This window comes from Thunnus albacares, chromosome 14 (genome assembly GCF_914725855.1).
Source record: "Thunnus albacares chromosome 14, fThuAlb1.1, whole genome shotgun sequence".
NCBI classification, from domain to species: domain Eukaryota; kingdom Metazoa; phylum Chordata; class Actinopteri; order Scombriformes; family Scombridae; genus Thunnus; species Thunnus albacares.
The window spans coordinates 17,857,985-17,874,283 of NC_058119.1; the positions used below are offsets into that span (position 1 = coordinate 17,857,985).

A 16,299-nucleotide genomic window follows, 5' to 3' on the forward strand; every position below is an offset into this window, starting at 1 on the left:
TGTGTGGCACCACAAGTGATGAAGATAACAGAAAACATATTATAGAATGACTTCAAAAGCTTCTTTCCAGGGCTATTGTGCAGTAGAGGGCCTGAGGCGAGCTGTATTAGTGGTCTAAAAAGTCTTACAATGTCACCAGAAATATCAGGTGGAAAATGCTGCACCTCTGCAGCCCTGCACATCAGGAGGATATCAGTATCAGTCTGGAGCTCTATCAGGAAGTCCATCTGATTTCCCAAAAATGTTCCCTCACACACGTGCGCACGCGCGTGCACACAGTTGACAGATGAATCCGATGTTGATTGCTGCAAGAAAATGATTTTCTTTCTCCTGTCGTATCATGGGGAAAAAAATGTTGCCACAGTGTGTACACAACACTGTTCTGCAAAACACAAATTACTTTTGCTGTCAACCGCTCCGAGTTAATCAAGTGCTGTTTTGGATAACTTTTATGGGTTTCCATAGACTAAGATGTTACTGAATAAAAACTCTGCCATCCCAGACGACAGTTAAATCGTGGAATAATTTCAAAATGTTTATGTCTGATTTCAGCATTTTAACCCCCCTTTTTTCCCCCCACAAACATCCTCATGAACAATGAGCTCTATCGGTTCCTGCAGTCACTCTCCGTCGGCGCGTTTGCCTGATGCGCAGCGCCTCCCCAACTGGTCCCTCACTTTGACAAATTCCTGGACGTGAGCGGGTCTGCTGAATGGCTTCTTGCTCGTACAGATGATACCTTGAATATCTTAGAAGTTGAATAGCTCCGCCACGCTATTTTTTTCTCCCTGCTGATAGACTATCAGTTAGGAAGGACAGAATGGGACTGTGGTCATTTTTGAGTTTTTCTCTTTTGGCTTTGGTGTTGCTGTACCCCTTTCACCCCAAGTTTGTGGCTCAAGCGGAAATAAGTTCTCCTACAACAGATAACAGATTTTATCGCCTGGAGATAACGCCGCTGGAGGCACGCGTAACCCGAAAATCAACGGAGGTCGAAGTCTCATTCAAAGTCGACAATAGCTCAAAAGTTTTAAGCGATTCTGAGACGGAATCGGTCGGTGTTGGTGCTTTAAATCTGAACAATGGCAACCAAGTGGGAAATGACATACAGAGTGGACTTGGAAATGAGTCACGAATCGGCATCAAAACGGTACCAAACTACCCCAGCCGTCTGAAAATACCTGTTAAAAAGTATGATAACATTGCCGAGGACAACCAAAGGCGACCTACAGCGAATATAATGTTAGAAAGCACATTTCCTGACACAAGAAAGAGGGCAAAACGGAGTGTGGGTGCAACATACACTGAAAATGTGGATAGGAGTGTAAGTGGAGAAGCGCAGCAGAGGTTTGTGGAGACTGTCCAAGGTATTTCCAACTCCAGAGCCGAGTACCGGCGCACTGGGGAGGAAGCCAAAGGGTCTAACCCGAGGCAAAGTGAGCCGCACCTGGACACTTCTACTTTTGCTCTGTCGGGAGACTCAGCACACAACCAGGCGATGGTGCATTGGTCCGGACACAACAGCAGCGTGAGTTTCAGTTCTGCAAAAACACATTTCACCATATTATAAAGGTTGTAGAGAACGCGAAAATACCCCCACACTGATTATAATGCAAAATATTATTTTTAAGTCTAAAATGCAAACTGAATATCTTTAATATATATACATGTATCTGTCACAATTTTACGCACACCTATCTCGGCGCGCAGGAGGGGATTTCACTCCAGCAAATGAATTATTCTAACAGTTCTATCAGTCTAACATAGTCTTGAATTGAACAATTTTTATATTCATCATTACATTTTCCGTTGTTGTCCATAGAAAGGTTATAACTGTGCGCATTGCGCGCCTGATTTTGTGGACGCCTGATGGTTATGACTGTGCACTTGCAGGATTCCCTCTCGCTTTTAAAACTACAGTAGAATCATTTATTTCAACAAATTATGTGTCACCTGAACTTTAAATCAACATTTAACCCCGCAGGTAAATTTATGGTGACACTGAGCAATGGGAAGGCGCAGGTAGTTTGGCAGCAATCACAACACATTAATTATTTATGAAATAATCAAGTAATGTCTCTCAGGACGGTGCATAGCTACAATTAAAAGGGACTGTGACCAATCTGGCCCTTGATGTGACGCTGATGAGACACTGCCTGACCTTTTGGCAAATGAACCATGCCTTTGTCATTGACATTTGACTCACACCTAGTTGGTAGTTGTCTAATTGCCTGGACGAATACAGCATTGCAATATGTTTGTTGAAGAAATGGCGCCAAGCTTTGCACTTCAGAACAGATTGATGGGAATGCGCACAACTTAAATGGATGACAAGACATTGCAGCAACCACCCAGATCAGCCCCCCCCCCCACCCCTACCCCCATTACACACACACACACACACACACACACACACACACACACACACACACTACAGCTGCACGCACACGTGTGTGCCCTTTGTGATTGCACAACATTCACCCTCACCGAGACAAAGACATGGAGATTTTATCTCTTACTTTACATGTACAGCATGCAAAAGTGTTTGCAAGCTGCAGTATTTATCAGGCACAGTGATCTTAAAACTACAAACAGCCTTGTACAAAAGAAAGGAGCCACTCTGCCTTTTTTCTTCAGGTATGATCACCTTAATTTGCTGGGCACAAGGGTGTATGGCAGCAACTTAATCTGGGACCACATCTGGAGATTTGTGTGTCCCAGAAACACTTCATACATTATCCAAAAAGGTAGATATATTTTGCTCAATGGTTATATCATTCAACTTGTATTTCTCATCTGTTACAGTTTATTTTTGTAATCAATGTCATAAGGTTAGGGGCATCCCTGTCTTTTTTATTTTTATTTTATTTTTTTAATTTTACACAAACAGAAAATACATATACAGTACTTACACAAAAAAAAAACATATACCTTACATTGCAAACACAAACATAACTTTACAAATTACAACGGACATACCACATATATACATATATATATACACCTATATAAACATACCACATATATACATACATTTACACCTATACAAACATTCGTACATACACGTACATAAATGTCAAGTACTTTAAGTATTTGTACAAATCAGCAATACAGGAATTCAAATTAAACACTTCATTCTATAGCAGCAACTAAATGAAAAAGCCAGATAATATTAAATTATGATATCATAGAATAATCACAACTCTGTTTTCCAAGGCATCCCAATCTTTGCCCATGTTGATGCATCATTATAGATTGTTTCTACAGGAATAAACTAGAAATGCACCAAGTAAAATCTGATTTGTGGGATATGTCTTGTTGTTGGTCTGAGATGTCTTCACCAAAGATTGTCTTTTGTACTGTAGCTCACTGTTCACTGGATCATCACTGATGGGCTTGTCACTGTGGCCAGTCAACATTTGAGATTTATACATCCTGAACTCTTTCTGTGGTCCCAAAAGTACAGCTGAAACTGCAGAGTGTAAATTGATAGCGTTTTATGACTAGATGTTAGAGCTCAGGCTATATTAGATTTTTTTATTAGATGTAAATGACTGATAATAAATCTAATCTAAAAGGGACATTTGAAGGAAAATTACTTCATTCCTATGGTCTAGGGTAGTTCTATCAAATATTCTCCTTAAGACTTTGCCTATGATCTGACCAAGATGTAAAATCCTACAGGGAGTGAAATGAGAAAGATGTGCAAGGTGATGGTGAAAGCGCCAGAGGGGATCTCCAGAGTTCAGATTTGATCAAGAATTTCATTGTATAAAACCTCAAATCTTTTCACAAATCAGTTTCCCAACTATTATTCGATTTCTGTGATTGTCTGAGACATCAAAGCCTGGAGTCATAGCTCTCTGGTCTGTGACTTTAAAAGAGATAACATTGATTGGACTCGACCATGGGAATAAAACATATACTAGATGAATTCCCTTTTAAATTCAAGCTTCTTAACTACATGTAGTATTGATTGACTGCATGTTTCTTGCTTCTTAAATCTGTCCTGAATGTGAATGGGGTTGAAGATATTAAGATTCATGATTTATGATGATGTGTGCCACAAATATGGGCAAAAATAGAAATTAAACTCATTAAAAAATACTACACACACTTGGCGACGAATGTCCTGTATGGCAAATCAATATTTCAGTCATTTGCCTCACATGGGTGTTCAAGCTGTGTCATGACTGTGTGGGTAATCTTTTTAAACAGCACAGGCAGCACATCCCACACTTAAGGGATGCAGAGACCCCCTCCCGCCCCCCTGAAGGCAAAAGTCTTAGTGTGCAAGCCAGCTGACTGTTTGTTGATCGGGGAGTTATTGGCAGCCAAATGATTTGAGGCTCCTCATTGACCATTTATGCAAGCGTGTGTTTCTCCTCAAAGACAGCTGACCAAACTGGGACACTGCGATGAAGCTAAGGACAGCTAATGAACGTCTTTATTGACATTACATCCCCCCGAGCTTCTGCTGCTGAAATAATACTGTATGTTGGTGTAAATAATGTCCATGTACCTTGAGAATAAGGGTCTGGTTATCTTCATTGGCTTGCTATTTGACTCATGTTGTGGGAACACTGATGAGGCCAGCTGTTCCTCATGGCCGTGGAGTAAAATCTCTGTTTTTTTAATGTTATGTTTCATCTTGGAGGTGGCGAGAGTCAAACTAATCTGTCAGCTCCGTCACATCGTCTTTTTCGCTGCCACTGGGAATCAGACAGGCCTCTCGGGCCGCGTCGCACGCATACTTAATCAGAATGAGGTGGTTATTGTTGCACATAATCTCATTGGTATAAATAGACAATAAAAAAGAGGAAATGGCATGGCCCCGGGGGACACCTGTGTTTAAAACCGGTTCATTAGATAGACAGCTATTCCATTTAACATGCCAGAACTGGTTGCATAGAAACTCCTTGATCCATAAAATCAAATGGAATAGGTTCCCAGTTCACAGAGGCATTTGACCAGAGTTTGTGGGTGTTACAGGATGATGAAAAGTGCATTAGAAAGCTGCCACTGTTGAGGTGTTCAGATACAACAGAGGGATTTGTCATTGCATTTTCCTGGTTTTGCAGTTATAGTTTGATTTAATAAAAAAAAGCATATGATGCTTAGTCTAAGGGGCTGATATGTGACCTTGTAGAATCTTTTATTCATGCACTTTTTGTCATCCTCTGGTCCCTTGGTCTCTAGCTAAAGGGATTTTTGATCCGTGCATACAACATTTGATGAAAATCAAAAGGGGTTCACGTTTTAACATTTCAGTACAAATTGTTTCCCTCCTGTGGTACTTTGTATTAGAATATTTTGCAGCTCCTCAGCGGCTGGAAATTTCCAGTATACACAAAACCTTTCCAGAGTTTTTGTGTATATTAATATTAATAAACTATCAGACATTACTGATGCTCAGTTTGGATATTTATGTTTCAGATTTCTTTCTTAATATGGATTTTAAAGTGGTAGCTGATGAAAAAATAAAAAATAAAAAAATAAAACAAATCAAGATAATTTCTTTTCCACCAGACATTTTCCCTCTACCTGCTTGTCCCTCAGGGTGTCAGCACCATACGTCTGTTCATTAATCCTGCTGGTCTCAAGCCTTTAGGGGTGCAATGTCCAATGATGTGATTGTAAGATGCTGATGGAAATTGCAGCAATCCTACGTGCTATGTAAGAGGTAGACTGCTGGTTACTACAGCAAAAGCAATTGCTCAGGAGCCTGGATGTGCAATTTTTAAACATTAGCTGAGGAAAAGAAAACATTTCTCATTGTTCTTTTGGCTACGGTTTTATTTTATGGCACACAAGATACAAGTTTCACCCTCTCTGTAGTAATAATTCAGTGAAATCCCAGTTTTTACTCCTCAAATGACATGCATGTGTGCCCTTTTTTCCATGAATCATTTGTGCTCAGGGACCATAATGCATCGCATCAACATAGGCTCTCAGCACTTCCTCAGCACTTAGACTGTAGTTTTGCCTCACAAAGTGCATTTTAAGTGGCAAATAAAGGCCTGCCTTCAGTTGTATGTTCAAGCACACTGTCATTGTTTGATTTCTTTCTGCTTCCCAATCTGTCCCAGTCTCTCTCTCTCTGTTTAACACACACACACATGCACGCATACACCCAGCTTTTATGTTTCAATTTTAATCAAAGTGACAAAGCGGGTGCAGAATCATATTTGACAGGTTTGCATGTGATTAATTAGTTTAATAACTGTCACCGTGTGGTAGACACATACTATAGCTGTGATTAGGTTATGAAAACAAATTTATGCATTTTCTGATTGGGAAAATCATAAAATTGAAATTCAAATTGGGAGGTGACTTCTTTATTAATTATCATAGAGACAAAGTGTGCTTCTTTATGGAAGAAGTTTTTATGCGTGATTGTCACGGCTGATTTTGTTGTCTTTAGTTTCACCACTTCTAAAATCAGGCAAACCAAGTGACCCTGGTTTGGTAACATTATGTGTTGAGACTCTCTGGGCCTTGAAGCAGTGTATTTCCTGAAGCAACATAGCAGTTACTATCATGTTTAAAGATGACTGGGATTGCTCAGGTGGCAGTCAGCTTAAATAATGGTTTGACTTGGCAGTTTACAGTGACAGGAATGTATTAGTTGCAGGGGAAATGGTTTTTCCTATCTAGTGAGATACAAAAGACCCAACATAAAGCACTACACACACACACACACAGACACACACACACACCGCGCAATCAGTAGAGATGATGGAAAACTTCCAAACACAAAATGACACATTTAGAAAATAGAATACTCACTCAATGGCTTTCCTGGAACAAATCCTTTAAAATGACTGGTTTGCTTTTGCTTTGAACAAAAAACATAGTTGAGTTATAGTCAAAATCAAATGAGCAAATAAATATGGATCTAAATTATGGCAGTTATTCAGAAATTATGACAAAATATTCATCAAAATCTTTGCCGAGGTAAGACTTGACAGACACTACATATCATTTGCATGAGCTAATGATTATATTGGAGTAAATAATAAGAGTGCCATGAGACTATAAATTATTTAAACAACTAAACATTGAATTTGAAATAACATCAAATTGTATTCTAGTTTTACTGCTGCTCCCATTTCATACGCCATCTAAAGCTGAATCCAGTAGGATTTAATTCTTGCTTTCATGCTTTTCCATCTTATCATTTTTATGTTTCTTTGCTGTATACTGCAGCAATTTCATTCAGTGGCTCAATTTTCCACATAGAGGTAATTGAAATTTCATATTATCAGATGATGTATTTGGTTGTGCTTCTGTTGCCTTCAGTTGCCCGAACATGTCCCTTTCTGACACGGAGATGCTCTGGAATAATTTTTGACCCACTGCAACCAAAAAAAAAAAAAAAAATGAAATGAAACTTTATGTGACAAATAGGGATCTATCAGTCCCTGAAACTGATATAATTGAAAAGTGGTAGTCCACATTTAATGTCAAGATTATACATTCTTAAATTTAATTTAATTTAATAGCTCAAAATGTCACACACACAATTCAGGTTAAAGGGCATCTGTCCAGAAAATCACTGAGTAGCATAACATTTTCATGAACATGTAATCAAATAAGCCTTATATCATAACCAAAAAAGCTAATATTAAACTGGTGTGACACACATTATCAACCCTGTCTCCTAGAAATAAAATTCATATTACTAATTTGCAACAGCAAATTCATTTTGAAGGAAACTTAATGACGCCCTTAATGACGTTTTCTATCAACAAAATGAGGAAATGTTGTTAATGAACATATCTGGCAAGTCGCAAAATGTTCAATAACAATAACATTTCATTTGTTTTCTTACAATATACAATCTTGCAATAGAGCTGCAACAATTAGTTAATTAGTCGATCAACAGAAAATGAATTGGCATCCATTTTAATAATCAATTAATTGTGTGAGTCATTTTTCAAGCCTCTCAAATGGGAGGACTGGCTGCTTTTCCTTGTCTTGCGTTATTCATGTAGTAAATTCAATACATTTGGGTTTTGCTAGGACAAAACAGAACATTTGATGATGTTATTTACATTTTTTCAGTGGTGTTCACAGGCATTTTTCATTGATTAACTGAAAAAATAATGGCGAAAAATAATAAATAATACTTTTTCATGTTAGGCAGTCAAAGCAAATGGAATAATTGTGGTGCCTGAAAATCATTCAATTCAAACTGGGAGACGACTTCCTTAATAATTATCATAAAGGCAGTGTTAACACAAACTGTGCTACTTTATGAAAAAAGTCTTGTAGATGTAAATGCACATACTAATTTTGTTTGTGATTTCGCAGGACTAAGGTTAGGGAAAGATTGTGGTCTTGGTTAAATACTGAAAAAGCCAACACTGATGTGAAGCATGAGTCATGATGTATTTACTGTATTAACATTTAACCAAAAACGAAAATGCTGTTGTTGCCTTAAATCTAACACACAGGTGTAAACCTTGGTTTCTGATGTCAAGAGACCTGTGTTTGCTTTGAACACCTACCAGTGTCCTTAGATTTGCAATACAACACTCAGCATTTTTTGGTAATAACAATGTAACATACAAGGTTTGTCCTTCAGTGAGAATGATTTTGGCCCCTGTTTTGCTCTGTGGCTGAATACAGTACAAATGCAGGATGAAAAATAAATAATTCATTTTGATGAACCTTCGGGTCCCTGTTTTATTAGTATGATTAGGCAAACCACAAAACCACAGGTAAGGAAATTAAAAATAATCTACACTCTGACTTTTAGATAACGTTACATCAAAATGTATAGTCATCACATATATGAACAGGCTTCCATCACAGCGCTATGACTTTGTAACGGAATAATTATTTGAATAGTAGAAAAAAGCTTCAGCCTATATGAAATGAAATGACATTTGATTTTACCGATCATCAATTATCAGTCACTCCATGTCGAGCCTGAACTCAGTGCCCAGTCAGTCACAATAATAATACCTGGAGAGGAAAAGGAGCCAATTCACTGAACAGTATCTATAACTGTCTAGATGGTACCAAAAGTTGTAAACAAATTGATGAAAATTGCCCAATCTGGCAACACTGATGCCCACTCTCCTCTTTGACCACCTCTGTATGACTTCAGATCATTACAAGAACATAGCATTTATGTTCCCTGGAGAAAAACTAAACTAAATCTGCCCACTAAACATAATCCTAAAAGATTTTATGTTTCCTTCAAAACATAACTTACAAAAAAAAAAAATATGTAGCCTAGTATAAAAGTGTGATTTCTAGGAGTCAGGGTTGACATCATTCACTTCCGGATACTTACAGTAGTTCATCAAAACCGATGTTAACTAAATCTGTAAGAGTAGCCAATTTCCTCCTCAACACATTATGAAAAATGCAAATAAGTGGGGCACATTCAGCTCATGATCTGAGTTTCACAGCATATTTGGCAGCAAGGGGGTCATTTTAGGTGGAGGACTTTCCTCTTCCAAAATCTCGATTTGGACCCACTACTGCCTTTGGCTCCAGCTCACAGCCCCCCGGGCAGAAGCCGAGCCATTAGGAGCCAAAGCTGTGAAAGAACAGAAGAGAATGGAAGAAATGCCTGAATGGTGTTATATTGCTTAAAGTTATCCAAAATGCTAACTACTTTTCAAACTTATCAAAAAATAGTTCATATTTCCAAGATTTTATATTATCATAAATTCACTCTGGTAAATTTCCAATCTTTGTTGTAGACAATGGCTTAGTGAATAACAGAATTACACACCAACATTACAACTGGAACAAGGATGAATAAATGTAGTCATGCTACTTCAACCTCTGAACACTAAATACGAGCAAACAAGAGAGCCACAGAACAAGAGACCTGTATGGGTAGAATGCTAATGCTGTATTTTTGGCTCTCCACACTGCTTACAATGCATAAAATTAATTTTAAATTGCATGGGATGTGACTAAAACTTTGTCAAATGTGTCGAAACATTTAAATGACTTCTAAAATTGCCATCACATTTGTCCTTGTATTCCGCTTCCCTTGTTTTTCACCTTTTGTGCAAACCACATGCATTGTGCTGAAACATCAACATCAAGACACAGAAGAAAAAAATATGGACCAGTCTATGTGTATGTTTCAATACGCAGTCTACGCAGTCTATCTATCTAACATTTCTCTGACTCTTGGCCTTTCTTTAAAGAAATGAAGCAGACCAATTGCAATGTTTTATCCCACTAATGGCAACATTTTATTGTACATTGTTGTATGCCCACAAAATCTCTTCACAATAGAGCTTTATTTGTGGTGAAACCCTTTTACATTCAGTCCATTTCATTAATTTCCCCCCATTATGGACTGAATTGATTGCTGAAACCTCTCAAGCTCAAAGCATCAGGGCTATATGACCAAAGCTCAGGAGTCAAGAGGATAAGCAAACATACAGACAGCAGACTAATGCAAAAGGGACATTTCACTGGGGTTTACTTGATGAAAGCTGTATCCTCGGAGTATGTTTTCACCTGCAAAAGAACAAACAATCAATTTGGTCCACAGATAAGATGAGGACAGAGTAAGGCCTCTCTTCGACTGCACCATTTCTCTTAAAAGACGTTTGTCTTTCTTGTTAAGTGCTCTACTTCGGAGTTGTCCTCAAAGAGCCACAATCAAGATGTTGTGTTTTTATCCCTCCGCCCACTTGCAGTGTATCTTGATTTTGCCCTTGCTTCTCTTAAGCCTTAAAGAAATGTATGCAAATTTGCAACCAATACTGTATTTCTTTTCTCTGCAGGTGTTTGCATCAGATAATTTCTAATGGATGCACGAATATATTAATCCTTAATCATATGGGGAGAAAAAAAGAAGCTGCAAAATACTTCTACAATGTCGGATGTATTGTGACACTTTTCAGCGACAGTATTTTCATCATTTTGATGTACAGACTTCTCTCTACATCTACACTTGTAGTCTACATTTTAAGCACGTTTTTCTAGATGCCATTGGCTCAATAAAGGAGTCAAAACAATCCTGTTTCCTGTGCTTGGCGGTTGATTTTTTAGCACAAGATTTTCTTGTAGCACAAGAAATGAAAATTAAAAGTGGCAGCGCTACAACAGACCTGAAATGTTCTCAGTGTGAGTAGGAGATCTAGGACATTAATTAGCTAGTTGACTTTAAGAAAACACAGTGTTTGTCAAATTACTCAAACGACTGTTTTGCCCTTGGCATCTGTCTTCCTTCCTTTAATGAAGTTGAGATTGTAATGAGCTTAACAACAAATGAAACAGGTTTTATTTTTGTGTCCTTAGGATTGCATCTGCATGAACAGTCCAATGAAATGCAGTGTAGTGAGGTGAACAATGGAGTACGAGCTTGCTTTTTTCATATTGCCTGGCCAGCTTTTGGTGTCTGAGCCACTATTCTAGATTTTTCACCCCGCTTCCTCTTCCAAACCACTTGCTGCTTTCTATTCAAATGAGTAATGGCAGAGAGTCAGTTTTTACACTGTGACACAAGTATGAAAATTTATGTAAAAGCTGGGCATCACCCTCATCTGGTCTACTAGAGACACCATTTGCTCTCAAAAATCATTTTTCATAGTTTAGAGGTGAGCCCATCTTGCTGTTTCTGTTTCTAGACGTGTTTTATTCTGTAGAAAATTTAGGATATATTGTTACGATTAGTCACATTAAATATTATACACGATGTATAAAAAATATACATGAAGTATAATTTCATGCCATTGGCAAGATGGTGCTGCTTGAGGACACACAAACAACCTTGCCGAATTTGCCAAACTCACCTTTCTACAAAAACCCAGTTTGTGTTTCAAACATATACACAAAACCAATACATTGCAATGTTAGATTGCTTCTGGTGTTGCTCAAAGAGCCACCTACTGTGCGCTGCAGCTATACAAATCAACCTGATCACCGCAATCTTCAATACTGTACCACTCTCAATACGTGGAGTCAACATGCAACGTGCTCTTCTAAATAATGGCCAAGCTCCTTTGCCAATGAGGACAAGTTTCAAGGGGAGAGAGCGATCAAGTCGACCATACTGAGAGATCCTCTACTTGATGACAACCTTCCTGTTGGCTGGTGATATCCAACTAAACCCAGGGCCTCACCTGATCACCAGTGGTGAACTGCTATCCTCTCCGGGCGTACTGGACTCCCACTCTGCTGTGACCCTGTCTTCTACTTCTTCTTCTGTTTTGTTTTACAGTGTTTGGCATCCACAAATGTTGCATTACCGCCATCTGCTGGAATGTAAAAACTTCGTAGTGCAAACTATTTACAGTGTCCACCCATTCACGACGTTGTCTATTCTATAACCAAGACCTAATTGCCTGAGTTGATGCAAATCCTTCCCGCAGTGTAACATTTAGATCTTCTCCAAATATGTCTATAACATTCAAGTATCTCCTGGCAGTGTCCAGCACCATCTTGATTCTTTCTGACTTCCCCTGTATTCAGCAGTGCAATTTATGACCATGGCAATGAATGCCAAAAATCTTTTCTCCTCTGCTTTCCATGCAGATATTATAATCAGCTCCATTCCTTTTTTGCTCCGGTTCTTTTTGCACTTCCACCATCTTGTTATTTTTCTCCATTCTCTTAGCAGCTTTGACAATCCTGCTTCTCCTCTCATCTATTTCACTTTCCCTTCCTTAATTTTTCTTGGACACTGTGCTGACCCCACATTGTGATTTCCTCTGCAGTGCAGGCACTTTGCTTGTCCTTCTACTTTGCAGTTGTCCTTCCCACACCTCCCACATCTTCTGACTCCTCTACATACTGCAGCAACATGTCCATATTCCTAACAACAAAATCATCTGAGAGGAGCTCTGTCATATGGCCTCACCCTATAACACACATAATCAAGGTACACTCTTCCCAGCAATTCCCCTTGAAAACTCAAACACACAGAATTACTGTCCTCCCCTTCTTGGAATCTAGTCATTCTGCTCGCCTCACGCACACCTGCATCATCCCCAAATGATTCAGCCTCTACTGACAGTGGTGAACCACTTACCACTCCCTTCATCTTTGCTTCTAATCCAAGTGGGAAGCAATTCACACTGCTACCAACTTCAAATGCACAAATCTTAAGGGCTCTATATCTCTGGCGCTTTGAGACATAATCTATAATAACCATCCAACTTCTAGTTATCCTGATCAATCACACTGCTCCAAGTTTTTCCCCTACAAACTTTCCGACCACCCATAGGTCCATGAAAATCCCATCTGTGTTTGTCATGGCTGTCATCCCAACAAGATACGTCTCTTCTTTTCTCATTATTATTATTATTATTATTATTATTATTATTATTATTATTATTGTTATTATTATTGTTATTAATGATAAAATGATTATGCAGTAGAAGACATCTTCATGATGTGACCCTCTAGTTGTACAATAGTACCCAAGAAACACAAAACTACTTGAAAAATGTACACTCAGGCCCACTGTACCCGTGCATCTTGTATATATGCACAGCCCAGGTAAATAAAAGAACATCTGCGCTCAAGGCTTGTCAGATTTTGTTTAATTCAATCACTTGATGGATTCAAAACCCATCTATACTCTGTTTATTAAATCTGACAAGGTCACAGAAACTGACCTCCAGACAGCTGACATAGAAAGGTGGCATATTTTGGTTAAAATCAGCTTATAAAAGCTCAAACGTAAGAAATTATTTAATTAGTGTCGACACATTTCAGCGAGTTGTCAGACATTTTGATGTTTTGGTTAGAATGAGAGGAGGTAAATAGACAAAGGTTACTGCCGGGAGATGGCTCTCTGTATGGATGTGTTTACCCTACAGTGCAATATGTAAAAGCTTATGTGTATTCATGAGAATGTAAATGTGTCTCATTTTAGCGGTGAACTTTTCAGAGGACACTAAAGGTAAATAAAATAGAGATATGTGTCAATCCTCTCTGAGAAGGAGCTGTTAGCCGTGTTCTTACAAAGAACCTTACATCATTCAGTGTTAGCAACTTGGGGGTCCCTTGGAAATTAATTTAGATCCTTCAGTTGTCCCCTCCAGTTAGGTTCAAAAACAGTGCCAGATCTACATGAAAGTGGTTGTATTTCTCACATTTCTAAAGATTTTTCCCTTCTTCCTGTGATGTGTTACTCCTGAGCAGAAAAGAAACAACAATCTAGAGGTGTGCTGTTTAGAGTAAGGGTCGCTTTTTTCCCTTGACTACCCAATTAGACAGAAATAATATTTGAGGGGTAATGTCTTAATGATGCTTTACTGGGGGCTGTAAAAGCAACAGGTTCAATTTGAATGAAACTGTGCTTATTTGCAGCTATTCCATTTTATTAATAGCCATATTGCAGTACAGTTCATAGCTAAATTGCAAGCTATGTAGACAATCTTCTGCCCACCAACATGGTGAGATGCCTCTTACGTCCCGGGGAAGTACTTTTAAAATTTCCGCATTTCTCTTTAAAAAACCAGATTGATATGGAATTCTAAAGATTTGATTTGGCCCAACAGTCTGTTTCTGTGAATGTGCAGTACATGCATGTGCTGCATGCTTGAATGCTTGCAAGAGACATTTGCATGGAACTGATACAGTATATCACAATGACATTATGGATGTAAGATGCCTTTTTCCACGGAGGCTGTCTATTCAACCATCTGAAAGAGTCAAAATCTTTGCATGGTCAAACAGCACCTGACTTTGACATGCCTGTAATGTTTTTGTTTTTAATTTTCGCTATGCACGGGTTCCTCATGAAATCGCTGGATGCAAAAAACAAGTATCTGGGGAGCCTGTTGACAGAGAAAAAGACAGAATGAAAGAATGAAAGAAAGAAAAAAGGAAGCAAATAAAGGAAAGAAGGTGACAAGAATAGAATGTTAGGATAAAAGGATGACTAAACCCAACTCCTCAGAGAGTGAGAGCCAATCTGAAAAATGATTGGTTGACTTTCCTGGGGCAAACTCTCTTTGCTCACATCAATAAAACATAAACATGAATAAATCCACCGCTTTTGGCCTTCCAGGGTCCTTACTTAATTTCATGTATGCAAGTGAGCGATGATATGCATGGAAAATTGTATTTACCTAGAAGGCTCAAAATAATTCTGGAAGCCATTTTGTGTTTGTTTGTGCCCGGTATTTACATAAATGCAAGGCTGCACCATAAACTCTTAGAATTTTGTGTTTAATGCAGCTTCATTTGTTGGGCTCTTGTGGTGCAAGTCATGCGTTCTCCCCGCTGGTCTCAGCATTTGCATGTATAGTAGTTGCTCCCTATTGACTTGAGCCACAGATGCACAGCCTATCAATAATGTTGAAGACGTGGGAACACATAGTCTCCAGTGATGTACTCTTGATGTATCCACTTAGGGACAAATCATCCAAACAGTCATCTGCCTCACTAGTCTATTGGTCCCTTAGGTAGATCTTCACTGACCCAATTCAATGGGTCAGCTTTTGTTAATGAGCCAACAGCACAAACACGTTGACAACAGAAAAGAGAGAGCTCCTAATGACAATTATAGCTTGGGTGCTTAGAGGCCTTTTGTTATTATGTTTTGTTGCTTGGGGCTATTTTTAGAGGTTGTTTTACATCCTCAAGTAAATTTGTGAGTGTTTGATTAAATTGGATATACGTGCAAAATGGCACAAGTGATTGAAACCCATCAAGCTGTGAACATTTATTCACTGTTCACTCAATTAATTTGCTGTGCTGGATATTTGCATCCCTTTGGTTGGGAATGAACTGCTCTAGTTTGACACTGATAAAATCAACTCCAGATTCAATTTACCTTGTAGTATTTATGACTTCCCATGACACAGAGTCATTGTTGTTAGCTAAAGAGAACCGAGGAGACAAATGATCAACAATTTGGTAGAGTTTTTCTCTCCTATCTATTTTTCAAAGTAGGCAATTAGGCCTAACATCACAGCCATTTAACTAAGTCTGTACACCAAATTGATTCAGACTCTAGCGTTGGACCTTGCAGACATTGTGCATTTAGTTATGCAAATGCTTATCTCTCTGTGTGATTGGTTAATTAACCTGTAATGCAGATAGTCCCAGCCATGCACAGTGGCCGTTTGATGGCTAAATTGTGGGTCAATTGGGTTTTTAACATTTTCAAAGCAGACTTAGAGGCATGTCTTTGTTCCTTCGAGTCTTGTGTGGCTTCTCTCAGTTTAATGACTCGTTCCGTGGGTCCCATAAGGTTAATGTGTTTAAACTCACTGTAATTGAGCTTTTGACCTATCTTTCAGGCTTTTTTAAAAAATTCATAATATGCCATGTTTCTGCTCCTTGATTGTTATTCCT

At 38.6% G+C, this 16,299-nt stretch overlaps 1 protein-coding gene across 1 annotated transcript in view; it reads left to right on the forward strand.

The window, feature by feature from the left end:
• The first annotated feature begins 702 nt into the window (after positions 1-702).
• sorcs3b (sortilin related VPS10 domain containing receptor 3b) overlaps positions 703-16,299 on the forward strand; it is a 45,253-nt gene continuing 29,656 nt past the window's right edge. Inside the window, exon 1 of the mRNA XM_044373547.1 lies at positions 703-1,528. Within this exon, the coding sequence (XP_044229482.1) occupies positions 821-1,528 (708 nt within the window). The 5' untranslated portion in view covers positions 703-820. The remainder of the gene's footprint in view (positions 1,529-16,299) is intronic.